This window comes from Moschus berezovskii, chromosome 17 (genome assembly GCF_049115385.1).
Source record: "Moschus berezovskii isolate FMDL1 chromosome 17, NW_MosBer_1.0, whole genome shotgun sequence".
Lineage (NCBI taxonomy): Eukaryota > Metazoa > Chordata > Mammalia > Artiodactyla > Moschidae > Moschus > Moschus berezovskii.
Window position 1 is genome coordinate 25966418 of NC_142476.1, and position 27470 is coordinate 25993887.

The 27470-nt window shown below is 37.4% G+C and overlaps 2 protein-coding genes across 3 annotated transcripts in view; one reads left to right on the forward strand and one right to left on the reverse strand.

The window, feature by feature from the left end:
* TRMT1L (tRNA methyltransferase 1L) overlaps positions 1–14393 on the forward strand; it is a 35966-nt gene extending 21573 nt beyond the window's left edge. For both annotated transcript variants that reach the window (XM_055419103.2, XM_055419104.2), the window contains 5 exons: positions 7573–7651; positions 9565–9731; positions 10375–10437; positions 12649–12775; positions 12874–14393. In XM_055419103.2, coding sequence (XP_055275078.2) covers positions 7573–7651; positions 9565–9731; positions 10375–10437; positions 12649–12775; positions 12874–13126 — 689 coding nt within the window. In that variant the 3' untranslated portion in view covers positions 13127–14393. The remainder of the gene's footprint in view (positions 1–7572; positions 7652–9564; positions 9732–10374; positions 10438–12648; positions 12776–12873) is intronic.
* An 8536-nt stretch (positions 14394–22929) lies between these two features.
* RNF2 (ring finger protein 2) overlaps positions 22930–27470 on the reverse strand; it is a 46456-nt gene continuing 41915 nt past the window's right edge. The window contains exons 5-7 of the mRNA XM_055419106.2: positions 26226–26498; positions 25234–25405; positions 22930–24961 (exon numbers count right to left, since the gene is read on the reverse strand). Coding sequence (XP_055275081.1) covers positions 24860–24961; positions 25234–25405; positions 26226–26498 — 547 coding nt within the window. The 3' untranslated portion in view covers positions 22930–24859. The remainder of the gene's footprint in view (positions 24962–25233; positions 25406–26225; positions 26499–27470) is intronic.

Genomic DNA, 27470 nt, shown 5'->3' on the forward strand with positions numbered 1-27470 from the left:
CTATTTTGCTTCTCCAACCTAAACCTTTATCACTTCAAATTGGATACAGATATCTTCTGTAACCTGCTAATCATGGATTAAAGGAGTGTAATCAGCTTTTTCAAGTAGTTTTCTAACCAATCCCTTTAACAGATGTCCTAGAGCTACTCTAGTAGCATTCATCTTTGCTTTTTAGGTTCATTTAGCCCCTAGGCTATTTCTGCCTTTAATATCTGTTCGCTCCAGTGCGGTTTCCTTCCAGTAGTACTCTCTCTCAGCTTATAAGCTTTCAGCAAGTACTGAATGATTGGGACGTATGATGGCTTATCTTCTTATTTTCCAGCAGTATTTAGGAATTATTCACAAAAATATATTTTTCTGTCATTTCTAAAGATTTGGAATAAGAGAAGCCAACCCTAAATGCCCAGTCCACCATCCTTATCTTGGTTTAAGTGCAACAGAGTCAGAAAGGTTATCGAATCCACTCTAGCTTTTTAAAATATAAATTTCATAAATATCTTCGATGAAACTTGGGAAAGTTTTGCTCCTGCTAGATAAATGGTCGTTTCTTTCTGTTTTTTCCTAATTCAATTTTCTTTTATGTTTTTTCCTAATTTAATTTTCTTTTATGTAAGAAATAATACACATCTTCAGTGTTTAAAAGGATATCACTAATGTGAGTTTCACTTTAATGAAAGAAAAAAAAACCTCAGTGTTTCTTTTTACCTCCTACCCCAGTGTTACTGATGGTATTCCTGCCTTTAACATGAACCAGTTCTTTCTTGCTGCTGCTGCTAAGTCACTTCAGTCGTGTCCGACTCTGTGTGACCCCACAGACGGCAGTCCACCAGGCCCCCCGTCCCTGGGATTCTCCAGGCAAGAACACTGGAGTGGGTTGCCATTTCCTTCTCCAATGTGTGAAAGTGAAAGTGAAGTCGCTCAGTCATGTCTGACTTGTAGCGACTCCATGGACTGCAGCCCATCAGGCTCCTCCGTCCATGGGATTTTCTAGGCAAGAGTACTTACATGGAGATTTTTATCCTTTCATTTCTCACCATGAGTGTTTTACAATATCAGTGAGTAACTAAACTCAAATACACTCTGCTCAAATTTGATCCTGAATCTGTAAAAACTTAACATCTTTCCTTCTCCTTCAGGAGTCCTTCATGTTGCTTTATAATTTTGGACTGTTACTACAGTGGGTTGTTTGTTTGTTTTTTTTTTCTTTTTAAAATTTGTTTCGAGGGGGCGAGTGCAGTGGTTTCGTGAGTTGGTTCCCGCAGCCGCAGCGACACGATGACCATTCTCTGGGCCTTTAAAAAAAATAAAAAATTGTTTAAAAATTGAAGAATATTTGATTTACACTGTTGTGTTCATTTCTGTTGTACAGCAAAGTGGCTCAGTTATACAGGTATATACACGCTTTTTTATATTCTTTTTCAGTGTGGTTTATCCCAGGAGACTTGATATAGTTCTTTGTGCTAAATGGTAGGACCTGTTTTCTATCCATTCTAAATGTAATACCTTACATCTGCTAACCCAAACTTCCAATTCATCCCTCTCCTGCTACAAGTCTCAATGTCTGTGAGTCTGTTTTGTAGATAGGTTCATTTGTGCCATATTTTGGAGAAGGAAATGGCAACCCACTCCAGTACTCTTGCCTGGAAAATCCCATGGATGGAGGAGCCTGGTAGGCTGCAGACCATGGGGTCGCTGGGAGTCAGACACAACTGAGCAACTTCACTTTCACTTGCATGCATTGGAGAAGGAAATGGCAACCCACTCCAGTGTTCTTGCCTGGAGAATCCCAGGGACGGGGGAGCCTGGTGGGCTGCCATCTATGGGGTAGCTCAGAGTCAGACACGACTGAAGCGACTTAGCAGCAGCAGTGCCATATTTTAGATACCACATATAACTGGTATTATATGGAACTTGTCACTAGAGTGTTTTTTTAATCAAACACTTTAAAGGATTTTTGACTTAATAAATTACTGTTAAGCAATATGAATTGTTTTCTGCATTGTTTGTAATCATATAGGACTTTAGAGTATAAATGAGTGTTTCTTTCCAAAAAGTCAGATCACTTAGAATTTTTTATCAATATGTAGTATATAATTTAAAAAATCAAATAGTTCTGCATCTTATTAATAAAGTGATATCTGCCCCACTCTCTAAAGTAACCAGTTATTAATAAAAATCTTACAGTTGTTTCTTCTAATGTTTAAAGTCTCTAATGTTTGGTATCTTCCCTATTTCTAAGTTATATTGCCTATAACTTAATTTTCATTAAGACCAGCATCTCAGACCAGCTCAGTCACATGCATGTACTTCTCCTCTCCACTGTTGGATTAATCGATATTCCGTGTTCATATTTTTATAAATATAAAAACATTGTTTACAAGTTGTATTAGTTATCTATCTGTGTGTAACAAATTACCTCAAAACTTAGTGGCTTAAAACAGCGTTTATTATCTCAGTTTCTCGAGTCAAGAATCTGGGCATAGCTCAGCTGAGTCCACTAGCTAAGGGTCGCTCACAAGGCTGCCATCAGGGTGTTGGCTAGGGCTGCAGTCATCAGGGCCTGACTGGGGAAGGACCTGTTTACAAGCGCATTCACATGGTTATGACCTGGATGTAGGTTGTTAGACTGAAGACCTGAGCACTTGTTGGCTGCTGAGAGGTGTGCTCAGTTCCTTGTCAAGTAGTCCTCTTCACAGAATAGCAGCTCACTTCATTGGAAAGAACCAGGAGAGAGAAAGGGAGAGAGAAAAAGAGAATATAGCTGTATTCTAGTCACTAGATATGAGTCTCCAGATCCAGTGATCTCACATTCAAGAGGTGGAGATTATAGAAAGGTATGAATACCAGGATACAGGGATCATTGCTGCCTTTCTTAGAAGGCTGCTCCACAGAGATGAACCAGTTACAGTGCTGTAATAACTTTTTTATACAACTGTTCAATTACTCGACTTAATCGTTACTATATATTTGTCACCTTTTGGGTGTGTATATACTTTGCACAATCCATAATACAGTTTCAGTGCTTCTATGATTTTGGTTAAAAACAAATAACCTTTGGGTTTCATTTAATTCTGCTGGAGACAGTCCTCCTCTTCTAGTTTGGGTTGTTTGTTTCTAAATCTGCCAAAAGCTGTTGGCCTAGGTCTTCCTTTTAGACTCATAATGGAAATTTTCTTTGGCTTTCTCCTTGTGATGTACTTTCTATATCTTAAATCTTATGCATTTTTCACCTTTCCTTCTTTATGTTCTCCTTTTGAAGCTACACTTTTTCCCTTAGAAGGATTTCCTTAGAAGGACTGCATGGGCAAATATAGAAGTCTAGGTTAGAAGTTGTTTTTCCTCAGAATGTTTAAGATGTTATTCCTTTGTCTTTTAGCCTTCAATATTGACAGGTTTGCTGTTGTTCTTAGGAATAGTCCTTTGTGTTTTTTTCTGAGTGCTCTTAAAATCTCTCTTCTTAACCCACTATTCTAAAATAACTTCAGGATGTTTATGAATTCATCTTTTTAAATTCATTGTGCTGCAGTCTGTGAGTGCTTAAACTTGAGTTCTTCAGTTCTGATAAATTTTTTCTATTTTCTCTTTGATAATTTTTTCTCTCAAATTATTTCTGTTCTCTCTTCCCAGAACTCATTTTAGTTGTATGATGGATCTTCTTGATTAATCCTCTAATATTTTTACATCTATATTTCTTAGCATTTAGTTCTTCTTTATCAATATCCTTGAGTTTTATTTTCCAACTTTTCTGCTAAAATTTGTCATATTTTGTTCATTTCCAAGAGTTATTTCATATTTTTATTCTCTTTTTAATAGTATTCTATTCTTATCTCAGAGATGTGAAATCTAATCTTACCTCTATGATATTATTGATTATAGTTGGGTAGATTTTATATTTAGGGGAGGATAGGTTTTTCATTTTTCTTATTTTTGTATTGCTGCTATTATTTTGTTTTAGTTATTCTTTCCTATTTCTGGTTTGCAATTCTGTTCTTGTCATGCTGCTGCTGCTGCTAAGTCACTTCAGTCGTGTCTGACTCTGTGTGACCCCATAGGCGGCAGCCCACCAGGCTCTGCTGTCTCTGGGATTCTCCAGGCAAGAACACTGGAGTGGGTTGCCATTGCCTTCTCCAATGCAGGAAAGTGAAAAGTGAAAATGAAGTCGCTTAGTCATGTCTGACTCTTAGCGACCCCATGGACTACAGCCTACCAGGCTCCTCCGTCCATGGGATTTTCCAGGCAAGAGTACTGGAGTGGGGCGCCATTGCCTTCTCCGGTTCTTGTCATAGTATATCTCAAATGTCTAGTAGTCTTAGTTTTCCATGCTGACAGTTATGTTGAAGTTCTTGGGGCAGGGCTTATAAACTGAGAGATTTTACTGTAATGAGAAGGCAGTCTGCCCTTTCACTACCAGAACTCCCAAATGAAAGTCAGTCAATCAGTATGTGTGGTTTCTCTCCTGGATTGGTAAGTACTCCTACAGAGGAATCTTGCAGTCTTTTATCAGCTTTCTAGGAACCATGTTGGGGAAGGAGACTGGAAGGTCTTAGCATTTGTACAGACTTTTACTTGGTCCCTTTCTTTTCATATATCTCCTCACTCTTAACGGTGACTAATCCCCCTGGTTCCAGATCCTCTGTGGTTCAGCCTCACCCAAGATTAACTTCCTCCTTTGGATGGAGGAGACACAGAAGCCTAACTGTTGATCTTAGAGAAGATCTACAAGTCTTAAAAAATGAAGTCTTTTTTTTTTTTTCTTCACATTACTACCTTATATCTATTTCTGCTTCATTGACTATGCCAAAGCCTTTGACTGTGTGGATCACAGTAAACTGTGGAACATTCTGAAAGAGATGGGAATCCCAGACCACCTGACCTGCCTCTTGAGAAACCTGTATGCAGGTCAGGAAGCAACAGTTAGAACTGGACATGGAACAACAGACTGGTTCCAAATAGGAAAAGGAGTACGTCAAGGCTGTATATTGTCACCCTGCTTATTTAACTTATATGCACAGTACATCATGAGGAACGCTGGGCTGGAAGAAGCACAAGCTGGAATCAAGATTGCCAGGAGAAATCTCAATAACCTCAGATATGCAGATGACACCACCCTTATGGCAGAAAGTGAAGAGGAACTCAAAAGCCTCTTGATGAAAGTGAAAGAGGAGAGTGAAAAGGTTAGCTTGAAGCTCAACATTCAGAAAACAAAGATCATGGCATCTGGTCCCATCACTTCATGGGAAATAGATGGAAAAACAGTGGAAACAGTGTCAGACTTTATTTTTTTGGGCTCCAAAATCACTGCGGATGCTGATTGCAGCCATGAAATTAAAAGACGCTTACTCCTTGGAAGGAAAGTTATGACCAACCTAGATAGTACATTAAAAAGCAGAGACATTACTTTGCCAACCAAGGTCCGTCTAGTCAAGGCTATGGTTTTTCCAGTGGTCATGTATGGATGTCAGAGTTGGACTGTGAAGAAAGCTGAGTGCCGAAGAATTGATGCTTTTGAACTGTGGTGTTGGAGGAGACTCCTGAGAGTCCCTTGGACTGCAAGGAGATCCAGCCAGTCCATTCTAAGGGAGATCAGTCCTGGGTGTTCATTGGAAGGACTGATGCTAAAGCTGAAACTGCAATACTTTGGCCACCTCATGCGACGAGTTGACTCACTGGAAAAGACTCTGATGCTGGGAAAGGTTGAGGGCGGGAGAAGGGGACGACAGAGAATGAGATGGCTGGATGGCATCACTGACTCTATGGACATGAGTTTGAGTGAATTCCAGGAGTTGGTGATGGACAGAGAGGCCTGGTGTGCTGTGATTCATGGGGTCGCAAAGAGTCGGACATGACTGAGCGACTGAACTGAACTGAACTGAACCTTATGTCCATCTTCAGAGACAGTCAGTACTTTCAGTTCTCAAGCCTTCTGTTACCACAATGCCAGTGGGCTTGCTGTTTATTGGTAGCCTGTCTGCCCATTTCAGGCTTGGGCTTTAGCTTTCTCTGACCTGCTAAATCAGTTACCCCTTGTGTATCTGCTTCCCACTTCTAAAATTTTATTGACATTTCTCATCATCTTGTTATCTCTTCTCACATTTTATCTTTGGGGTTTGAATTTTACTCTGTTCACATCTTAATAATGCTTTAAGAAACAGAAGAGATTAAAGTATGTGTTCAGTCCATTTCATTTAAAGTCTCTAAATAGTTTGAATCCCTCATCTGGAATTACCTTAATGACCTATTTATCAATGACATAGAAATAGTAGTTCTTTATTTCTTCACACCTTCATTTTTTTCTATTTCATAACTTGAAATGATAACCTTGATCCCTGAAGATACTGATGCTCATCAGGCACTAAGAAATCCTAGGCAAGGGTCTGCAAAAAAGACACAGGTTTATTATCATGGGATCATTTTGCAAAATACATCAGGAAACAAACTGACAGATATTTGTGTGCTGCCTGTGGTAAGTTGGTACAACTGACAGAACCATAAATATAAATCACCCTACTTTGGGTAATTCTGCCTGTAGTACATGTAATTTAATTATTTAATGGTTTCAGGGAAGATGTCTTGAATAATTTGTATAACATTTGAGGAGCATCATTCTCAACAAAGCTAAGGACAATGATAAACACACCTTCTTTTAAGGCTGAAAGGTAGACCTAGGAACAAACAATGGAGGAGGCCGTTAAGTATATATACAACTGTGAATTATGCCACTTAATTGCACTGAATGACAGAGTGATATCAGATAGCAAGAGGCTATAGACCCATGCCCCTACTACCATAATCCTGAGTTCTGGATATATCTAGGATCCACTGATCAGATCAGGCCATTCCAAGAAAGTGAATGATCAACCCAGAAATGGCCTGGGGGGACTCAGTTGGAGAGAATCTGATTTAAAATGACTATTCTGAGTCTTAAGTGAACAGGAAAGTCCATGGTAGAATATCATGCCATTTTGGAAACTAAGACTAGGTCATCTTATGATTGTATCAGGGCCCTCATTGCTCTTTAAACTGAATTAGTTTCTTCTAGCCTACATATCTGGGACTGAATATGCATCAAGCCTAGGGAATAGAGTAATTCATTTTCTCTTCCCAATTACAGAAGAGTTAACTTATGGGAAATGTCAGTATTTTGATGGATGTTGATTATATGGGTATGTACATTTGTTAAAGCTCATCAATCTTTTCACATAAAATGTATACATTTTACTGCATGTAAATTATACCCCGATCAGTTGATTTTAAAATATGGATAGCTTGTGAAATGTATAAGACTTTCTCCTGCTGACATTATTTCAGGTAGTATAGTAACTAAAAGCTATGCCTTTAATTTTGACATGGATTTCTGTATCTTTCTTAAGCTTTAATCATCTGATCTACATAACTGAGATCTTAATACCTGTTTCAGTGAGTTTTAAGGATTAAATATTTTTTAATGCATATAAATGCACAATACCTGGCACATAGTAGATCCTCAGTATATTGTAGCTGCAAATTATTGTTTATATTACTACTGTTTACATCGTCATTTCTCCTTTGATTTCTTTTTATACCTTTTCACAGAAAACCCATATAGACAGCTACCCTGTAATTGTCATGGAAGCATGCCTGGAAAGACAGCAATAGAACTTGGACCTCTATGGTATGTGCCTAAGCATAGTAATGTATTCAGAGTTTATGCATGTATTGATCTGATTGCTGACTTTTGATTACTGTGGTATAAGACAAATTTAGGTTCAAATTTTTTTTTTAATATAGGTAAATAATTACAATTCTTTTCCCTTATGAACCTGAGGTGTTTTCTTTTCACATTTTTCTATACCATTATTCTTCCAAGTTTGTGATGGAGGTAAGATGCAGTTGGATCAAAGAGAAGCCAAGCTGATCTACAAACTAATTCATTCCTGCGTAGTAAGGATGAGGCTGACAATTATAGAACTAGGGTATGATTTTAAAGTGATCACTATAACTTTTTATAGGCCAGTCAACTAATGTAAAAGTTCTTTGAGGAATTAATTTTAAGGAAGGGCATGTTAAAGTAAATGTCTGCTTTTGTATTAGGTAAACCTGTGTATGTGACACAGCTGCAAATATTTAACGTATGTGTGTGCTTTTTGCATCCTTGGTAACTAGTTATTATGTTTTTCATGTCTGAAAGTTGAACTGCTTTTACTCACAATCCTTCCCATAAGCTGTTTGTTACTAGAGATTGATTCTTGGAGAAATTTGAGATTGCTAATAGCATTGTAATAAGAATCATTGCAAACTTCAGCCTCGTTACTTTATCAGGCCAAGGTTTAGTCATTACTAAGTCTAAAAATTAACTTAATGGTAAACATATTTGTGCTGATGCCCATTATTTTATCTTCAAGTAAATACGTTTAGATTAAGAGTGACCTGGCCAGCCTTACCTTCTAGTACTCTCAATCACCTGCAGTATGTTGACCCTACTCACTCTTGGAACTGGGGAAGTTAAAAGTAACAGGTTGCTAGATCCAGAAAGATCTCCTAGCCCAACTCCTCCCTCATTTTACCAGATGAGAAAATGATGGCACAGTGTATTTAAGTGTTGGATAAAACTGATCCCTCAGGATTTAGTTAGTCGCACACATAGAGCCAGAACTCATTTTCTTTTTTTGACCTCCAAGACTGAGTTCTAAACAATAACTTAAGGTTTTCTCATTTAAAGCCATTGTTCATGTCTTTACACTCATCGAGAGTCTCTTCTACCTTCCCTTCCTCTAGTTCAAATTCTAAATCCTTTTTGAAGTGTCACTCCTTAGTGCTTAAATCCAAAATAATCTTTGAATTGTCTTTTAGTAAATCTTACATTGGTCACTTGTTTGATACTTAAAATCACATATCCTTTCATATATATTTGCTAACCCTAGTAATAATAGCTACTGTTCCTTGAGGATATACCTTGTACTAGGGATTGTAGGTGTATTATCTCATTTAATTCCCGTAAGTCTGTGAGAAGTTTTATTTTCCATATTATGATAAGGAATGAGAGACTCAAAACAATAGTTAACCCAAGATTACATAGCTAATAAGTGGTGGAAAGGTTTGTCTGACCTGGAATTCATATTCTGTCCATTATACTTGTGATTCTCAAATTAAATGGGAAACATGTCAGACTGAGCCCTGGACCACTTTTTAACTACATTACCACCAGCACATGTAATTGATATGGATGTCACCCTGCCCCGCCATATATGCCCTGGAACTAAGGGTTACTGTTACTGATAAGAATATGCATTGTGAAAACCTCTGCATTACTGTATGTCCCAGTCTAGATTCTGTCTACATTTATAGGCTTTCATAAGGTAAACAGTGAATTTGATATTTCACTATATCTTATACCTCTATGTACGACAGGACTGTACATCTTATGAGGGCTCAATAAGTTGACCTACTGTGAATAAAATTTCCTTTACTAATCCCACTAGCTTAGAGAATTGACATGATAAAATGGGCAAATTATCTTAGTCGTTTAATTATGAAGACTTATTAAAGAAAACACTTCTTGAATCTAATTCTATATTCTTTTTTCAGGTCAAGTTCCCTTTTCAATACTGGATTCCTCAAAAGAATGCTGTCTGAATCTCTTCACCATGGTTTAGATGACATTCAGACCCTAATAAAGACATTAATCTTTGAGTCAGAGTGTACTCCTCAAAGTCAGTTTGCAGTTCATACACCTACAAATCTCAACAAGCAAGGTGACTTAACACTAATTTACTACGTTACAAATTGTTTATGAAAAATACTCCATCTTTATATTTAATGTTACAATTAAAAGCAATATAAGTAGTATCCTTTAAGTAAATTCTCTATAATGAGTCTCATCAGTAATCCAGTTAGCTTTTTTAATTGCATTGTTTTCTTCAAGTTTATATTAGGGGCCTGAAAGGAATGATGATTTTGTTTTATAGATAAACTTTTTAAACTTTAGTAGACTGAAAGAACTGAAAGTCTGTTCTGATTTTATTACCCTGTATCTGCTTTCTGAAAAGAGAAACTTTAGGTCATTCTGAGAACAGTGTGGCCAAAAATTTTGTAATGTCCATTGAGACATGGAAGCTAGGTTTACACTTACCACTCAGGAAAGTTAAGTTTTTTCACCTTTCTCTTTAGTATAAATAGGCTTTTGTAGTTTTATCTGGCTATTGATAGAAGGGTGGGCCTGTTAGGTATCTTAGAGGGTCAAAAAATGAATTCTTGGAACCTGTTTTGGTCACAGAATCTCATATAAAAGCAGTGCATAGATTTAATAATCTATGTATGTAATCTTTTATGTAAACTTCAGATCGTTGCTTAATATCATCCTGTAAAATATTTTGTTTCCATTTGTTCTGATTTTAGAAGAATGCGGTGTATTTATTAAAACTACAGACGATACCACAACAGATAATTACAGTGCACAAGGTATGTGTGCGTGTGTGTATGAATGCATCTGAGTAAGAGCACATAGCAGAAGGATAATTCGAAGGGAAGAGATTGCTTTGGTAGCCTACTTCAAAACTCATTTTCATCTTATTATACCAGCAACCAAATTATAGTAAACCTTGTTTATCTGGCATTTGCATAGTTCAGAACTTCTATTAATATGTACTTTGTTCACATCTGTGGTATATGGTGATCCCCTTGCAAGAACTATACAAGATATTAAAAAGAAATTTCATTGATTAACCAGAAGACCCTATACTCTGGCCATAAGAATTTTATTACATAGCCTTTCTTATAATTTGAGGTGTGTACATACTTTAAAATATACTTGTATTAGGCATTGTAAATTCATATCAAAGGACATTAAGATTTGTAATGGCGATCCTTAATGTCTAAGGTTTTTAGAAGGCAATGTTAGATTCTAAATCTGTTTTGTATACAGGCAAAAACAGTGTTGAGATTGAAAGAACCAAGGACTATAGTTACAAGCTGTAATTTTGTATTAGTTGCTCAACATTTTAGTGTTGATCTTCAAAGAGAAGAAAATTTCAACTCCTGCTAATAGCTTATGGTTTAATAACTACATACTGTTCCCAACAGTCATGTTCATTTAGCATGTTCAACTAATTTGTTAGGATTCAAATCACTTAAAAATGATTTATTCTCTTTCTCTGTTGGAGAGAAGAGAAAGGCATTCCAGTATACTGTAAAATACATTAAATTTAAGAGTATCATTGTGCTTTGTGTCATTTGTTACATAACCTCAGCCAGGTCCCCTACCTTTAAGAGTTGTCATAAAACCTTTTTAGAATAAGGTAAAAGCATAAGTTTTGAAGATATTTAAAATCTCTGAGCCTTTCTCATGTATAAATTAAGGGAATTAAACTAATCTCTGTGGGTTCTTTTATAGCTCTAAAATTATGATTGTTCTAAACTAGTATAACAACATATAGAATCTTACATGATAGAAAAAACAAAGAAAAAGAAATCTATGTGCTGCTGACGATAGTAATTAGAAGGTATTGGATTTTTAGTCTCAGCCTTTCCTAACTCTGGGGGTACATATGCCTTAGATTTAATGTGACAGTATAATCAGGTTTTAATTATCTGATTTAATGGAGAAGCCATGAGTCAATACTTGAACAATCTTTATCTTTGAATGCAGCTTATCATTCATTTGCATGCATCAGATTTGTCTTCTGAATACTTTCACTTAAGTGAATGTTCATGAAAATTTTTAATTTGGCCATAATATCCATGTAGAAATAAAGAGTTGAACATTCAGGAAAAAATCTCCATATGGTAACTTGGATATCTCAGTTGTCTTCCTTTTGTGATTTTTGGAGGGATACATTGCTAGAAACTTCTTGCAATGAGATCATACAGCGTACTCATAAATTCCTGTATCCAAGCCCGAGACTGACTTTGTGTTCACTGAAGACTGCTGCTGCTGCTGCTAAGTCACTTCAGTCGTGTCCGACTCTGTGTGACCCCAAGAAGACTACTGTATGTCAAACACAGTTGACTCTTGAACAGCCCCGGTATTAATCCATGTGTAACTTAAAGTCAGTTCTTCATCCACAGATTCAACTGTGGACCATGTGTTACTGTAGTTTCTCCCTGTTGAAAAATATCCACGTTGAAGTAGACCCACACAATTCAAAACCGCATTGTTCACAAGGGTCAATTCTGTTGGCATTCAGCAGAGAATACAGCGTAGAAATAAAGGACCTTATTCTCCAGGAACTTCGAATATAATTTGGGAAGAAAGGATTTATACACATTATTAAAGACGTAAATACATGAAACAAGAAAACATAATGACACAACTTAATCAAACTCTAAGTAGTGTTGTATTGAGAGTAGTGAAGTCTGTGGAACAACTGGCCCAGATTTCAAAAATGGCTTTCTGCAGAAGATGGAGGTAGGGCTGAGGCTTAAAACTGAAGAAGGCAGAAAAGAAGTTCTGATTCAGCAGTTAAACAGTAAAATTACATGAGTAAAGGATAGTGAAAATATAAAGACTAAATATTACAATAAAAGCTGTTATTGTAAGAATTAAGATCGGATAGATAGGTCAAAATGTTGTATCAAAGGATCTAGACTTGAAGATAGTATGTAGTTTAATTAAAGTATTTGGCTTGTAATTTTTAAGAGAATGCTAACTTTCTGTGTTTATATCTGTTTCAGGAAAGAGAAAAAGTAATGAAACAACTGCAAATTTAGCCAAGAGGCAAAAGACTGATGTCAGTACTGAACATCCTCCCTTTTATTACAACATCCACAGACACAGCATTAAAGGAATGAATATGCCAAAGTAAGACAGTGAATGACAAAGCATATATATTTAATGTTTTAATGACATTATGATTTAAAACAAAAACCTCATTTTTTTTTTGCCTTTCTTTGTTGCAGGTTAAAAAAGTTTTTGTGCTATCTTTCTCAAGCAGGCTTTCGAGTAAGCCGAACTCATTTTGACCCAATGGGAGTTCGTACAGATGCACCTCTAATGCAGTTTAAATCCATCCTTTTGAAGTACAGCACCCCTACTTACACTGGAGGACAGTCAGAGGGCCATGTCCAACCAGCATCTGAAGATACAGTAGCCGACAGGGTTGAAATGTCAGTGAATGACAAAGCAGAAACAGGTGGCTGCAGAAGATGGTAAATGTAAAGGAAAGTTTCTTAGATGTCTGTGTTGATGGACTAATAGTTCTCTATAACAATTGTAGTGCTTTTCTATTCTTTCAATTCAGTTGTGTAAAAATAAAAACAGTGCTCTTTTCATTCAGAAAATTAGCAGTTTCTAATTTAGCTGGTTTGGGAGCTACGCTTTCCAAGTTTTTCTTAATGAAAACTTAAAATTTTCATATGAAGCCAAGTTTGTGAGTGAGATCACCCTACTGTTTAATAACTCAGAAAATTTTCACTTGCAGAGTGTTTGGAATTTTATGTTATGAAAATAACACATTACTTATTCTCAGCTCTACTTAAAAGTGATTCACGATGTTTATCTTTTCTGTTTGTAATATGTAAGATGACTCCAGAATCCTTTTATTAAAGTGACCCTAAATAGGAGGAATAGTGTCCTTTCTGATTACTAATGTATTATTTCACAAATACAAGTTAAAATATATCCCCAATTTCAAGAAATCTTATTTCTCCAACTAAATACTTATAGGAGATAGAAATACATTTTAAGTTTAAAGTTCGGATGATTACACTGTAAGATTTTGTTGAAATAAATTGAGACTACTGTTCTAATATAATTGTTTACAAGCACAAAATTCTGAGAGATTTTGTTATTAATTAAACAGACTGGTGATCTCAAGTGCCACAGTTAATGCACGTACAATATTCATTCGCTTGGTTATGCTACCTCTCAGGAGTAAAACTTGTCACCTTATGAATTTATGAAGTGAGGATTTTCTTGCTTTTTGGGGTGGGTTTTTTTTGGTTGTTTTGCTTGTTTTTTTGGTTTGTGTATGTGCTAATTTTTTGTACAAGTAGCCCAGGCTAACATGACTACGAAAATTAGTTGGAAAAAAAAAATCTTGTTTCCATTAATAAATATGGTTCTTGCTCCATCTGAATTTGTATGTAAAGTTGTACCAAAAGTTTAGATTTTTGTCTCAAGGATTTAATACACATTTACCTAACTGTTTCTTAGAAAAAGTAACTTTTTTACAAGTATTAAGCTTGGGAAATGGAGGAAGAGAAATGACTGAAAGGTTTAAATATATCATGTAAAAAAAACCACTCCCATGACATACACAGAAATTCAGGGAGTTGGGGTTGCATCAACATAACAGTATTAAATTAGAAGAAATAAGAGAAAAATGATCTTCGTGTTATTACAGCATCTTAGAAGGATGCTTTTTCTTGTCTCCAGTTAATGGAATTTTAGTAAAAAATAAAGGAATAGATGAAGCGCATGTTAGTTTCTATGACCGTTAAAACCTTTATTATTCTTGCCAGTTAATTCACGAATACAAAAATAAATAAAATTGTTATTTTTTTGTATAGTTAAGAAAAGTTTCTATAAATCCATGAGACAAACCAGCACTTGGACCATCTGATTATTTAAAATGTATGTGTATGGGGAGAGGAAGTAAGGTGAAAGAATAGGAGGATATAGAACCCACCTCCCTCTACAAACATATAAAAAATACATCTACATGTGGAACAATTCTTACTGAAAACGAACTGGAACCTGTCAGATGTACAACCAAGGTTGTATAAAAGATCCACACAGAAACAGGTAAGGAAAAACAAGCAATCAGGTAGGGATCTGTGACCCTGGGAGCGAACTTGGAGGAAAAGGGAGATTACCCTCCCTGGAGGGTGAGTGTTTCAAGCAAAACATTGGGTGCCTCAGCCTGGGGTTCAGCAAAGGGAAGACAAGGCCCTTGGCTGGTTGGAGGGCCAGTGAGACTTAACAGGAGGGCTCTGGAAGGCTGTACTCCACTCATGAGGAGAACTTGGATACTCACGTGGCCTCAAAGCTGGGTGGAAAGGGCGATTGAAATGGAAACTTCACAGACTGCTGACATTCCCCGTGACCACTCTGGTGTACCCCCACCCCCAGCCTGAGCTGAGCAGATGCTCCAGCACTTCCGGCCTTGCACTGCATATTCACCATGAAGCAAGGGTTGCCACAATTGTGGAAAAAGCTCAGCTGGCCATGAAATGCTAGTTCAGTTCAGTCGCTCAGTCGTGTCTGACTCTCTGCGAGGCCTCCCTGTCCATCACCAACTCCCGGAGTTCACTCAAACTCATGTCCATAGAGTCGGTGATGCCATCCAGCCATCTCATTCTGTCGTCCCCTTCTCCCGCCCTCAACCTCTCCCAGCATCAGAGTCTTTTCCAGTGAGTCAACTCATCGCATGAGGTGGCCAAAGTATTGCAGTTTCAGCTTTAGCATCAGTCCTTCCGATGAACACCCAGGATTGATCTCCTTTAGAATGGACTGGTTGGATCTCCTTGCAGTCCAAGGGACTCTCAAGAGTCTTCTCCAGCACCACAGTTCAAAAGCATCAATTCTTCAGTGCTCAGCTTTCTTCACAGTCCAACTCTCACATCCATACATGACCACGGGAAAAACCATAGTCTTGACTAGACGGACCTTCGTTGGCAAAGTAATGTCTTTGCTTTTTAATACGCTATCTAGGTTGGTCATAACTTTCCCTCCAAGGAGTAAGTGTCTTTTAATTTCATGGCTGCAATCAGCATCCGCAGTGATTTTGGAGCCCAAAAAAATAAAAGTCTGAAACTGTCTCCACTGTTTCCGCATCTATTTCCCATAAAGTGATGGGACCAGATGCTATGATCTTTGTTTTCTGAATGTTGAGCTTCAAGCCAACCTTTTCACTCTCCTCTTTCACTTTCATCAAGAGGCTTTTGAGTTCCTCTTCACTTTCTGCCATAAGGGTGGTATCATCTGCATATCTGAGGTTATTGATATTTCTCCCGGCAATCTTGATTCCAGCTTGTGCTTCTTCCAGCCCAGCGTTCCTCATGATGTTCTCTGCATGTAAGTTAAATAAGCAGGGTGACAATATACAGCCTTTACGTACTCCTTTTCCTATTTGGAACCAGTCTGTTGTTCCATGTACAGTTCTGACTGTTGCTTCCTGACTTGCATACACGTTTCTCAAGAAATGCTAAAGGCAGCTCAAACCCTACATGCTGTCCTAGCAAGGTGGGGAGCAGCCGTTTCCGGTGATGGCACAGCAAAGTCAGTCAGAAAGGTCACCTCAGCCCTCACCTAATACCCACTGTGCACCTCTTGATCCAGCACTGCTCCCCGCTGGTGTGAAGGTGAGTGCTAGAAGGAACAAGAGCACACACTGAAAGCTACGTAAGCCAGCCTGGATGGGCCCTCAGGGCTTCTGCCCCAGCAGCATGAGACCTGACCCCACCCCTGCAGGCAACAGAGAAGAGGGGAAGCCCTGCCTCACACCCGACTCCAGCCCCTCCATTTCCAAGCCTGCCTCCTGCTGTCACTTGGCGAGCTGCCAGCTCGCTCCTCTGAAGAAAGGTGTGACCTGTGTTCATGTCCGATCCAGCTCTCCCACCAAAGAACACGCAGACTACACAAGATACTCCCACATAAGGATTCCTTCAAGGATGCCAGAGGGAACTGTTTCACCTGATTTCATAGGGACAGAGAAAAATAAGCCAAATGAGATGACAGAGGAATTTCAGCTGAAAGAGCAAGAGAAAATGGTTAGGGTGTGGGAACTAATGAAACAAATATTTACCAGGTAAAAGACCTCAAAGCATTAGTAATGAGAATGCTACGTGAACTAGGAAAAGGAATAGATGAATACAATGAGAAAGTTTTAAAGGAACTAGAAAATATGAAAAAGAACCAGTCAAAACTGAACACAGTAACTGAAACAGCAAACGCTAGGAAGAATGAACAGCACACTGGGTGACACACAGCACATAAGTAACCTGGAAGACAGGACAGTGGAAATCACCCGATCAGCACAACAAAAAATTTTAAAAACGTTAAGACTACACTTTTAGGGATCTCTGGGGTAACGTGTATCAACATTCACTTCATAGGGGTCCCGGAAGAGAGATGGGGGTCAAAAATGTATTTAATGAAATTATGGCTCAAAGTGATGAAAAGGAAAAACATGCAACCTAGGATACACTACCCAGCAAGATTACCATTTAGGATTGAAGGCGAGATAAAAAACTCAGATAAGCAAAAATGGAAAGTGTTCCTCAATACCAAGTCAACCCTAAAAGAAAATGTGAAAGGTTCTTCTGTAAGTGGAAAAGAAAAGGCTAAACAAGAAATTATAGGAAAGGACAACCCCACTAGTAAAGGCAAATCTGTAGTAAAAGCCAAGTATCAACCACTCAAATAAGCTAGTACAAAGGTTAAAAGACAAAAAATTTATAAAATCAATTATAACCGTCATTACTAAGGGAATTGTCCTCTTCCACATGGTCTAACAGTTAGGATTCCTGGTTTTCACCCAGGTGGCCTGGGTTTGACTTGTGTGGGAAAGAAGAGATTTTGGGTGGCTTCCCTAGTGGCTCAGATGGTAAAAAAAATCCGCCTGCAATGTGGGAGACCTGGGTTCGATGCCTGGGTTGGGAAGATGCCCTGGAGAAGGGAAAGGCTACCCACTCCACTACTCTGGCCTGGAGAATTCCATGGACAGAGGAGCCTGGCATGCTACAGTCCATGGGGTCACAGAGAGTCAGATATGACTGAGTGACTTTCACTTTAGTAAAGGAATAAACATGAAGATGTAAAATATAACAAGAAATACCAAGTAGAGGAAAAGGTAGTAAAAACACAGATCCTTTTAGAATGTGTTTGAACCTAAAGGACAATCTGTTTAAAACAAATCAATGCAGAACCGTGGAACCCCGGTAACCACAAAACACCTACAATAGATACACAAAAACAAGGACGGACCACAAATACACCATGAAGGAAGAAAATCAAACCACAATGGAAGAAACAAAGGGACAGGGAAGAACCACAAAATAAGCCAAAAACAAGTAAGTACATACCTATTAGTACTTAATGTCAATAGATTTTCAAGGTGGAAGATTAGGGTTTTAAGATCTTTGTAAATATAAACATCAATAGCTGTAATTTCACCATGACAAGGCAGTGATCCATGAAGGGGGTGATATCACTGTAATGGAAGAAAGCAAAGAGGAACTAAAGAGCTTCTTGATAAGAGTGAAGGAGGAGATGAAAAAGCTGGCTTAATACTCAATATTAAAAAAACTAAGAACATGGCATCCAGTCCCATCACTTCATGGCAAATAGAAGGGAAAGAAAGCAGTGACATATCCTCTTAGGCTCTAAAATCATTGCAGATGGTGACTGAAGCCATGAAATTAGAAGATGATTGCCTCTTGGCAGAAAAGCTATGACAAACCTAGACAGTGTATTACAAAACAAAGACATCACTTTGCCAACAAAGATCCGTATAGTCAAGGCTATGAGGTCTTTCCAGCAGTCATGTACGGATGTGAGAGCTGGACCATAAGGCAGGCAGAGACGGAAGAATTAATGCTTTCAAACTGTGGTGCTGGAGAAGGCTCTTGAGAGTCCCTTGGACAGCAAGGAGCTCAAACCAGTCAATCTTAAAGGAAATCGACCCTCAGCAGTGATCAAACCTGGGCCCCCTGCATTGGGAACATGGAGTCTTAGCCCCTGGACAATTGACAAGTCCCTACCATCCTTTATGTTTCATTACACAGTTAACCTTACCAGTGCCACTATTTATGTGGATTCAACTTACCATCTAACGTCCTTTCATTTCGGCCTGAAGGATTCTTCAGTATTTCCTACAAGGAAGGCAGGTCTGCTACTGACAAACTTGCTGTTTTTATGTATGACCATCTTAATTTCTTTCATTTTTGAGGAGTTATTTTCCTGCATGTAGAATTCTAGGTTGACTTTTTCTTGCAGAGCCTCTGGGCCTCCATGACTTCTTATGAGAAGCAAGCTGTTAATCTTCTTAAGAGAGTCCTCACATGTGATCACTTTTCTCTTGCTGTTTCTCAAAGCCTGTCTTATTTACCACTAAATTAGGCTTCTCAGATGGAGAAGGTGATGGCACCCCACTCCAGTACTCTTGCCTGGAGAATCCCAGGGACAGGGGAGCCTGATGGGCTTCCGTCTATGGGGTTGCACAGAGTCGGACACGACTGAAGCGACTTAGCAGCAGCAGCAGCAGCAGGCTTAGGTGGAGAAGGTGACGGCATCCCACTCCAGTACTCTTGCCTGGAAAATCCCATGGACGGAGGAGCCTGGTAGGCTGCAGTCCATGGAGTCGTGAAAAGTCGGACACGACTGAGCGACTTCACCTTCACTTTTCACTTTCATACACTGGAGAAGGAAATGGCAACCCACTCCAGTATTCTTGCCTGGAGAATCCCAGGGACGGGGGAGCCTGGTGGGCTGCCATCTATGGGGTTGCACAGAGTCGGACACGACTGAAGCGACTTAGCAACAGGCTTCTCAGATGTGCATATTCTTTTTCTGTAAAATTCTGAAGTTTGGGGCAATTATTTCTCCAAGTATACTGTAACCCCTTTTCTTCTCTCCTAGGACCCCCATTATGCTATTACACATGACAGTGTCCCACAGACCTCTGCTGTTTTTCCCCTTTATTCCTTTAAATTTTACTTCATATTGCAATATAGCTGATTTACAATACTGTGTTTCTATTCCTTTTCTGATTAGGCTACTCTCAAGTAATACCTCTGTTCAAATTTGTTGAATATTCCTAGCAGTTCAAATCTGCTTTTGAGGGACTCTATTTATTTCACCTGTTATAGTTTTCCAATCCAGGATTTCTATTTGCTTCTTTTATTATAATTTCTCTTTATTGTTATTCTCTATTTGGAGAAAGATTATTCTCAAATTTAGCTTTCAAGACATGGTTTCTTCTAGTTCCTGAACAAGCTTTTAAAGGCTACCAAATTTTACTTAGTAAGTTCAACACCTGGGCTTTGTCCCAGACACTTTCTTTGCAAGTCTTGTAAATTTTTGTTGAGAACTAAACATTTAAAATAATATAACATGCCAACTCTGAACACAGAATCCCTTCCCCTCCTCAGGTTTTGCTGCGTAGGGACTTCTTGGACTGATTCTGTAAAGTCTGCATTTTTTGCTGTGTGTGACCGTTATATTTTGTTTTGCTAGCTCAGTCGTGTCCAACTCTTTGCGACCCCAAGGACAATAGCCTGCCAGGCTCCTCTGTTCATGAAATTCTCCAGGCAAGAAAACTGGAGTGGCTGCCATTTCCTTCTTCATTTTGTTAGCTTAGAGGCCAGCTAATGATTAGACAGAAATGTCCTTTGATGCCTTTAAACAGTTAACTCTCCCAGTCTTGAAGAACTGCTCTTTGAAACTGTTGGGCTATGCCTTCAACACTTCAACATACAGTTTACAACTCTGCCTTAGCTTTCACTTCCTACAGAGCCTCAAGTTTTGTCACAGGTTAGATTAATGCCTTCATTTTTCTTTTGGGTATGCATACATCTTATACGTGCAGCCTTCTAGATTCCCAGGAATATGCTGGGAACTTTTCAAAGTCCTCTACAGATATGACATTTTTTTGTTTTTTTGGTCAGCATCTGTTTAGCCTCAACTGTTTTCACAGCCTCAAGCAGCTTCTATGGTAAACAGGCTTAAGATACAGATGTTTGCACAGAGTGAGTGGAGTCAGGTCAAATAAAGACAAAACTTGAGAACAGAGCTTTACAGTGAGGTACCAGACAGATCAAATAGTGACAGTTCTCTAGAGTGGGCTTTTTGTGGTGCTTCAAGTTCCCTCCAGTCAGTGGTTACTAGGCTGCTGGTTTTACCAGCTGTCACAGTTGCAAGGTTACTCCTTTTCAAAGCTGACCTGGAACTGAGGAAAGATGGACAGGGAAATTTAAAATGTTACAAACCAATCTGTTACAGTTTCTGTTGAATAAATGCTTTTTAGACTACTGGAAGCTTTTAGTTTTTTTTTAGAGTTCTGACAAAGTTGATTTTGACAATTTTTAGTGTTATCATTGTTTTTATGGGACAACAGATTTTTAGAGGTCCTTACTCCATTAATTCAGAAAAGTTGTCAAGGAAGCCATTTTTATAGTTACAACAGTGGAACACTACTTTTCCTTTCTAATAATTATGTTTCTAAGACTTAGTAAACCAAGTGTTTCTAAGTAGAAATGTGATGGGAATTTAAAAGAGATCTTTTCTCATTTGGCATTTCAATTATTTCACGTTTAGTTCTCCAAATTGAGAGTCCTAAGACTCAATTTTCTCAAAGGTACAAGTGAAATATTGTCCTTCCCAGTATTTAGAAGATTTAAAACGATAAGGTAAAACAAATTACAAAGGTACAATAGTCAAAACAGAGTGGTACTGGCAAAAGAAAAGTCATACAGACCAATGGAATACAAGCCCATAAATAAACCATGATATTTACATGGTCAATTGATTTTCATTAACTGAAAATTAATTAAGGCAATCTTTTCAATAAATGGTGCTGGGGAAACTTCATATCCAAATGCAAACAAAGCTGATTTCTTATCTTTTGCCATATACAAAACTCAAGATGGAAAAAAAGACCTAAACTCTTGGAGGAAAATCTTCATATTAGATTTGGCTATGCATTCTTGGACATGACACCAGAAGCACAGGCAACAAATAGAAAAATTGGAACTTTTCAAAATTTAAAACTTTTGTATATCACAGGACACTTCTGAAAGAGTGAAAAGCCAGCCCACAAAATGAGAGAAAATATATGAGTAAATCATATATCTGATGACAGATTAATATCCAGAATATATTAAGAACTTCTACAACACACACCAACAATCCAATTAAAAGTGGGCAAAAGACTTAAATGGGTATTTCTCCACAGAGGATATACAAATGGCCAGTAAGCACATGAAAATATACTTAGCATCACAAGCCATTAGGGAAATGCAACTCAAAAACACAATAAAATAACACTTTATACCCATAAGTACAGCTACTGAAAACAAAAACACCAAGTGTTAGTGAAGAAGTGGAGAGAGTGGTATCCTGTATTGCTGGTGGGATTGTAAAATGGTGCACCCATTGTGGAAAAGTCTGAGATTCTTCAAAAAATTAAATATAGAATTAACATATGATTCAGCAACTTCACTCATAAGTGTATACCCAAAAGAACTTAAAGAACTCAAACAGATACTTGTACAAAAATGGTCACAGCAGCATTATTCACAAAAAGTTTCCATCAATCTAAGTACCCATCAACAGATGAATGGATACAGTGGAGTATTATTCAGCCATAAAAAGGAATGGAATTCTGATATATGCTACAACTTGGATGAACCTTAAAACCATTATGCTGCTGCTGCTGCTAAGTCACTTCAGTCGTGTCTGACTCTGTGCGACCCCATAGACGTCAGCCCACCAGGCTCCCCCGCCCCTGGGATTCTCCAGGCAAGAACACGGGAGTGGGTTGCCATTTCCTTCTCCAAAACCATTATGCTAGGAGATATTAAGACACAAAGGAAAAATGCTGCAAATGCTGCATGATTCCACATATATAACATGCCTAAAATAGTCAAATTCAAAGAAAAACAGAGTTTACCTGGGGTGCATCACTTATCAGGTACAGTTATAGTTCCAGAAACAGATAGTGGTGATGGTTAAACAACACTGTGAATGTATCTTAATGTCATTCAATTGTATGGTTAAAGTGATAAATTAGGTTATATATATTTTTCCATAATATTAATAAATTTTAAAATGATAACATATTATCCAAAGGCCCTATTTAGTGAGTCTTTCATTCCTCAGTTGAGAAGGTGGTTATAGAAGTTACTTGGATAATACTTTATGAAACACTCATAGTTAACAGTATGTTTAACAGTACCCATCCTCCAGCACACACAAACATACACATACACACACAAACACTATACACTCAGTGCTCTATCAAACACCTGTAATTATATTTTGCAAAGGATTACACATCCAGTAAATTCACTAACGATGCAAAGAATTTATATCCTCCCATACTGATGGATAAAAACACATACATTCTCTAAGCACAAAGCTTATATTCACAAATAACTTTTTGCTTAAAGACAAATGTCAATTAATAATCACAATGGAAATGTAGTTGTTTAATGCAACCACTAATCTAATGCCACCAATAAAATCTAAGCAGTTATATCACAAAACCAGGGTTATATTCAGTGGACATGCATTAATAATCTATACAATGTAACATTACACCAGAAAAGGAACTGAATACAAAATTTTCCTTGATATTTGGTGGTTTTCAAACTTCATGGCACAGATTACCAAAAAAAAAAAAAAAACCTGTTAAAAACAGATTTTAAATATTTTCAATAAAACAGTAAAAAATTGAACAAGCCTTTAAGTTTTCATATTGGGGTGAGTATTTAAAACTTCAAGCTGGCCCCAACCTGTCAAAAATGACAGGTAAATATTTATAACGACTAGATAGGCTTTCAGTTACAATGGTATTGGAGGGTAACTTTCCCCTGGTAAAAACCTTTTATGGTTAATTTCCCAACGCAAACATGTTTTCATAAATACTGTGATAATATAAACTTGGAAACATACCTGAAATCAGGACAGGGATAAAAAATAACAACACAAGTCAATCTTATTTCTGACCTGTAATCATAAAGCCTTTTGGGTCCAAACACCACACACTGTCCTTCATTATAAAACTAAATTAAGAAGAGTAGAATGACTTAACCATTCTGGCTGACATTCTTCTACAGAATTTTCTTTCACTACACATCAAGGCAGGGTTCAAGCTCCATTAGCTTGCTTCTCTAGATACAGTGTAATTAGCAGAGCACCAAATTTATAAACTGATATGGCAACCCAAAATGCTAAACACACTTTTCAAACAGAAGCAAATTTTCCCTACTGTTAATAGTTCTATATGCCATGTTATTTTTTAAACTTATGCAGCTACCAATAAGAAAAAAATTAGGGAAGCTTTGAACATATCTTGTACTTTTCATCAAGGCTAAAGTGCAAAATATCTCCATGTCTCTGGTATTTTAATAGGAAAACATACACAGAATAAAGGAAATGAGGTGACAATAAAATACAAAAAAAAAAAGACTTTTAAAATACACACTTGAAGACTACATAAGAACAATTTAATTTTTCTTTCTTCAATGAAATCTGTGAATGAACCAAGTTCTCACAGAACTTGAGATCTTGTTTGGTTCTCTTTCCCAGGATCAGAAATTCCAAATTTAGAGGGACAAAAATGGAAGAAAATAACATTGCATGACAATGGACACTAAGTTCATAAAGAACTTTTCTTTAAAAATGAGATATTATGGAAGAAAATACCATGAAAATAATAATCCTATGAGAATTGTTTTTTAAGCACAGTAAATTTGAGCCTTGGTCTTCATGAAGATACTACAGCTTATGTAGAAAACTATAAATATACAAGACTCCAGGAAAAAAAGTCAAAATACGTATTTAACATTCTGAAGGCCTAAAAAACTTGAAGGGAGGGAGAAAGAAGGCCAACTGAATCTTCACTTAAGAATACAGAACTATGAAAAATTCCTGGGTCAAAAGCTCCAAGATGCTCCAAGTGGAACCACACTTTGTGAAAACATACAATTTAGATATATTTTTTAAAGAAAAGAAAAAGTACTGAATAATTGCAGTTCCTTCCAAAAAGGAGATCTTAAATTAAGGGGAAAAGATTCTAATAATGTAAACGAATCTGGCTCAGAAAGAAAACTGAATAACATATCCAATGTTCTGTCCATATAAGTAATGACGGCACATCTTTAATATTAAAGAAATAGGCTATAAAAAAAGTTCATTCTCAGAACTGGTTTTAGTAAAATCTCATTTGTGCTCCTTTGTGGGTGCATAATAAAGTTCCATGGGTTTGTTCACCTTCCAGTATTTCTCACTGACCAATTCCAAAGAAAAAGAGCCATTTAACACCTAAAACAAAAAAGAAACAATTATGAAAACTACTCAAAGCACAAAATAGTGAGATGGAACTACATTAAAGTCCATGTGAAAAAAAAATTTAGGATAAACTTGTTGTCACTTATACCATTCGTAAAAGAAAAACGGATATATCAAGTTAACTACCCTGCTGCAATTTCTCTTCAGTGTATGCACCATTTTATTAGGCCTCACCCCACAACTTGCCACTCTCAAGATATTCAATGTGCCCCCAATATCAACAGCCTATTATTTTAAATACTTACAGTGAACTGGCCACTGGCTGTTGCTATGTAAATGGTATACTGCTTCTCACTGGCCGTATCAAGGTTCATCTGGTTTGATTCTCCTTTGCTTCGAAGTTCTTCTAAAGCTAACCTCACAGCCAGATACTTGGATAAGTGATCAACAGTGGCATTACCTGAAGTCTTTATGTATCTGGAAAAACAAATCATTAAAACTTTAATTTCTGGATTAATGATAAAAATGTATGTAAATTATAAAACACATTTCCAAAAAGCCATACAAAATGCAAATGTCTCAATTACTGACAAAATAATATCAGAAATTTATTCCTCTATTATCTAAAAATTTCTTATTCAAAGGTACAGAAGAGAGGAAAGTACAAGCTCACATCCACCAGGCCATGAAAGCTCTACCTACCTTACCATCCATAATATATGACATAAAATAACAAAAATCAAATAGACATACACACTGTACTAAGAGGAAAAAAAGAACATACCGCTCAACCCAAACAATCAGTTCTGAATCTACAGCAGCAAGAATACTACTAAGAATATAAGCAAATTTCTTCTTGTCCAAGAATTAACTAATTTTAGGTTTTTCAGAATGAGCGTAAGAGCTAATTTTCAGATGTTTTTTAAAAGCATGGTATATCATTCTATCACTCGCTCAACCTGATGCGTATCTGCACTTAATGGCAGGTAGTATGCTCTCTGGAGAGATATAATAAAGCAGCCATCCTGGCCAGCCAAAAATTTTAGAGCATTATTGTTAAGAAATTTAAATGATCCCTTCTCCTCCTCTACCTAGGAGGGTCATTCCTTTCTGATATGCAACTGCAGATAGCAGCACAGGAGGAGTAAAGAAAACAAGGCAGGCAGCTGAAATACCCAGCTGACCTCTGGCAAACAATGGGATGACAAATATTACCCTGAATTCTTACCTGAAATTGCCTTTTAACTCCAAAGTAAACATTCTAAATTCAGATAAGCTGAAACTAACCCACACTTACCTTGTCTGTGCACTGTCATCTTTTTCCATAAGAGTGGGATGAGGCCTGAATACTAATTCAATTTCACTGGCGCCATCCATTACTGGGTCAATTGCCACTGTTGCATTATTATTATCAAGCTCAAGCCCAGAATCATCAGATGTTTTGGTCCGTTTGTTACTAGGTCCTGCTTCCTGATTGCTATGCGTGGATGCATTACTACAGTGAGAACTGTCTCCATTGTCTTCTGCTCCACTACCATTTTCAATCTGCTGTTTCTTACCTCGCTGTAATCTAGTTAAGAGGAAAACAACACAAAAACAGGCTGCATGAAATTTACATGTAGGCCTTCTCAATGCATCAAGTTAGAAGTACATTTATTGAAGTTATTAAATTCTAAGTTCCCTGGTAGCCTAGAGGTTAGGGTTCCAGACTTTTAATGCTGTGGCCTGGGTTCAACCCTTGGTCGGGGAATTGAGATCTTGAAGCCACTTTAGTGTGGACAAAAAAAACCCCTCAATTCTAAAAATATCTTAGTAACTGAATTTGCTCCAAGTTGAATAACGGCATCTATTTCCCACATGTTCCCAAAAAGTTTAGGGAAACACACACAGGCAAACATTTGAACAAATTTAACAAATATTTACATTCATTGAAAAAATTTCTTTTTTGATTATAGGGACTACTGGCAAATACTTATTTACATTTGGAGACTTTTCTTATAAGATTTTAAATTGAAAGAAAGGTATAATTCAGATATGTAAGCATTCTCTGCCTGTAGACCTCACCCAAAGTCGGCTAATGCAATGCAAAATTATTCTAATGCAAAAGATGAGATATCTAAATACAGAGCATGAATACAGAAGCATCTATCTAACAGGCTCAAATACTATAAACCAGTAACTGGGCAAGGCGCTTCATGTACACATCTTATTTACTCATCAAAACAACCGTCAAGGCAGTTAACAATGCCATCATTTTATAATTGGGGTGGAAAATGGAAACTTAGCAGACACTTGAAAAAATGGTGTGTGCCATGCAGATTATCTAGAAGAGGTTCCTGAAAGACAGAACAGTAAGTATAAAGGTGCCAAGGCAGAAAGAAGCTTGCTAAGTCTGAAACACTGAAGAAGCTTTAATAATGTTGTTAACAACTGAACAAAGCTTCTAGCACATACCCCTACCACTAGAAATGTTCAAGCAAAATCAAAAGTCTATCTATAAAGGATTTCACAAAGGGAATTCTTTCTCCAGGTAGAAGACTGA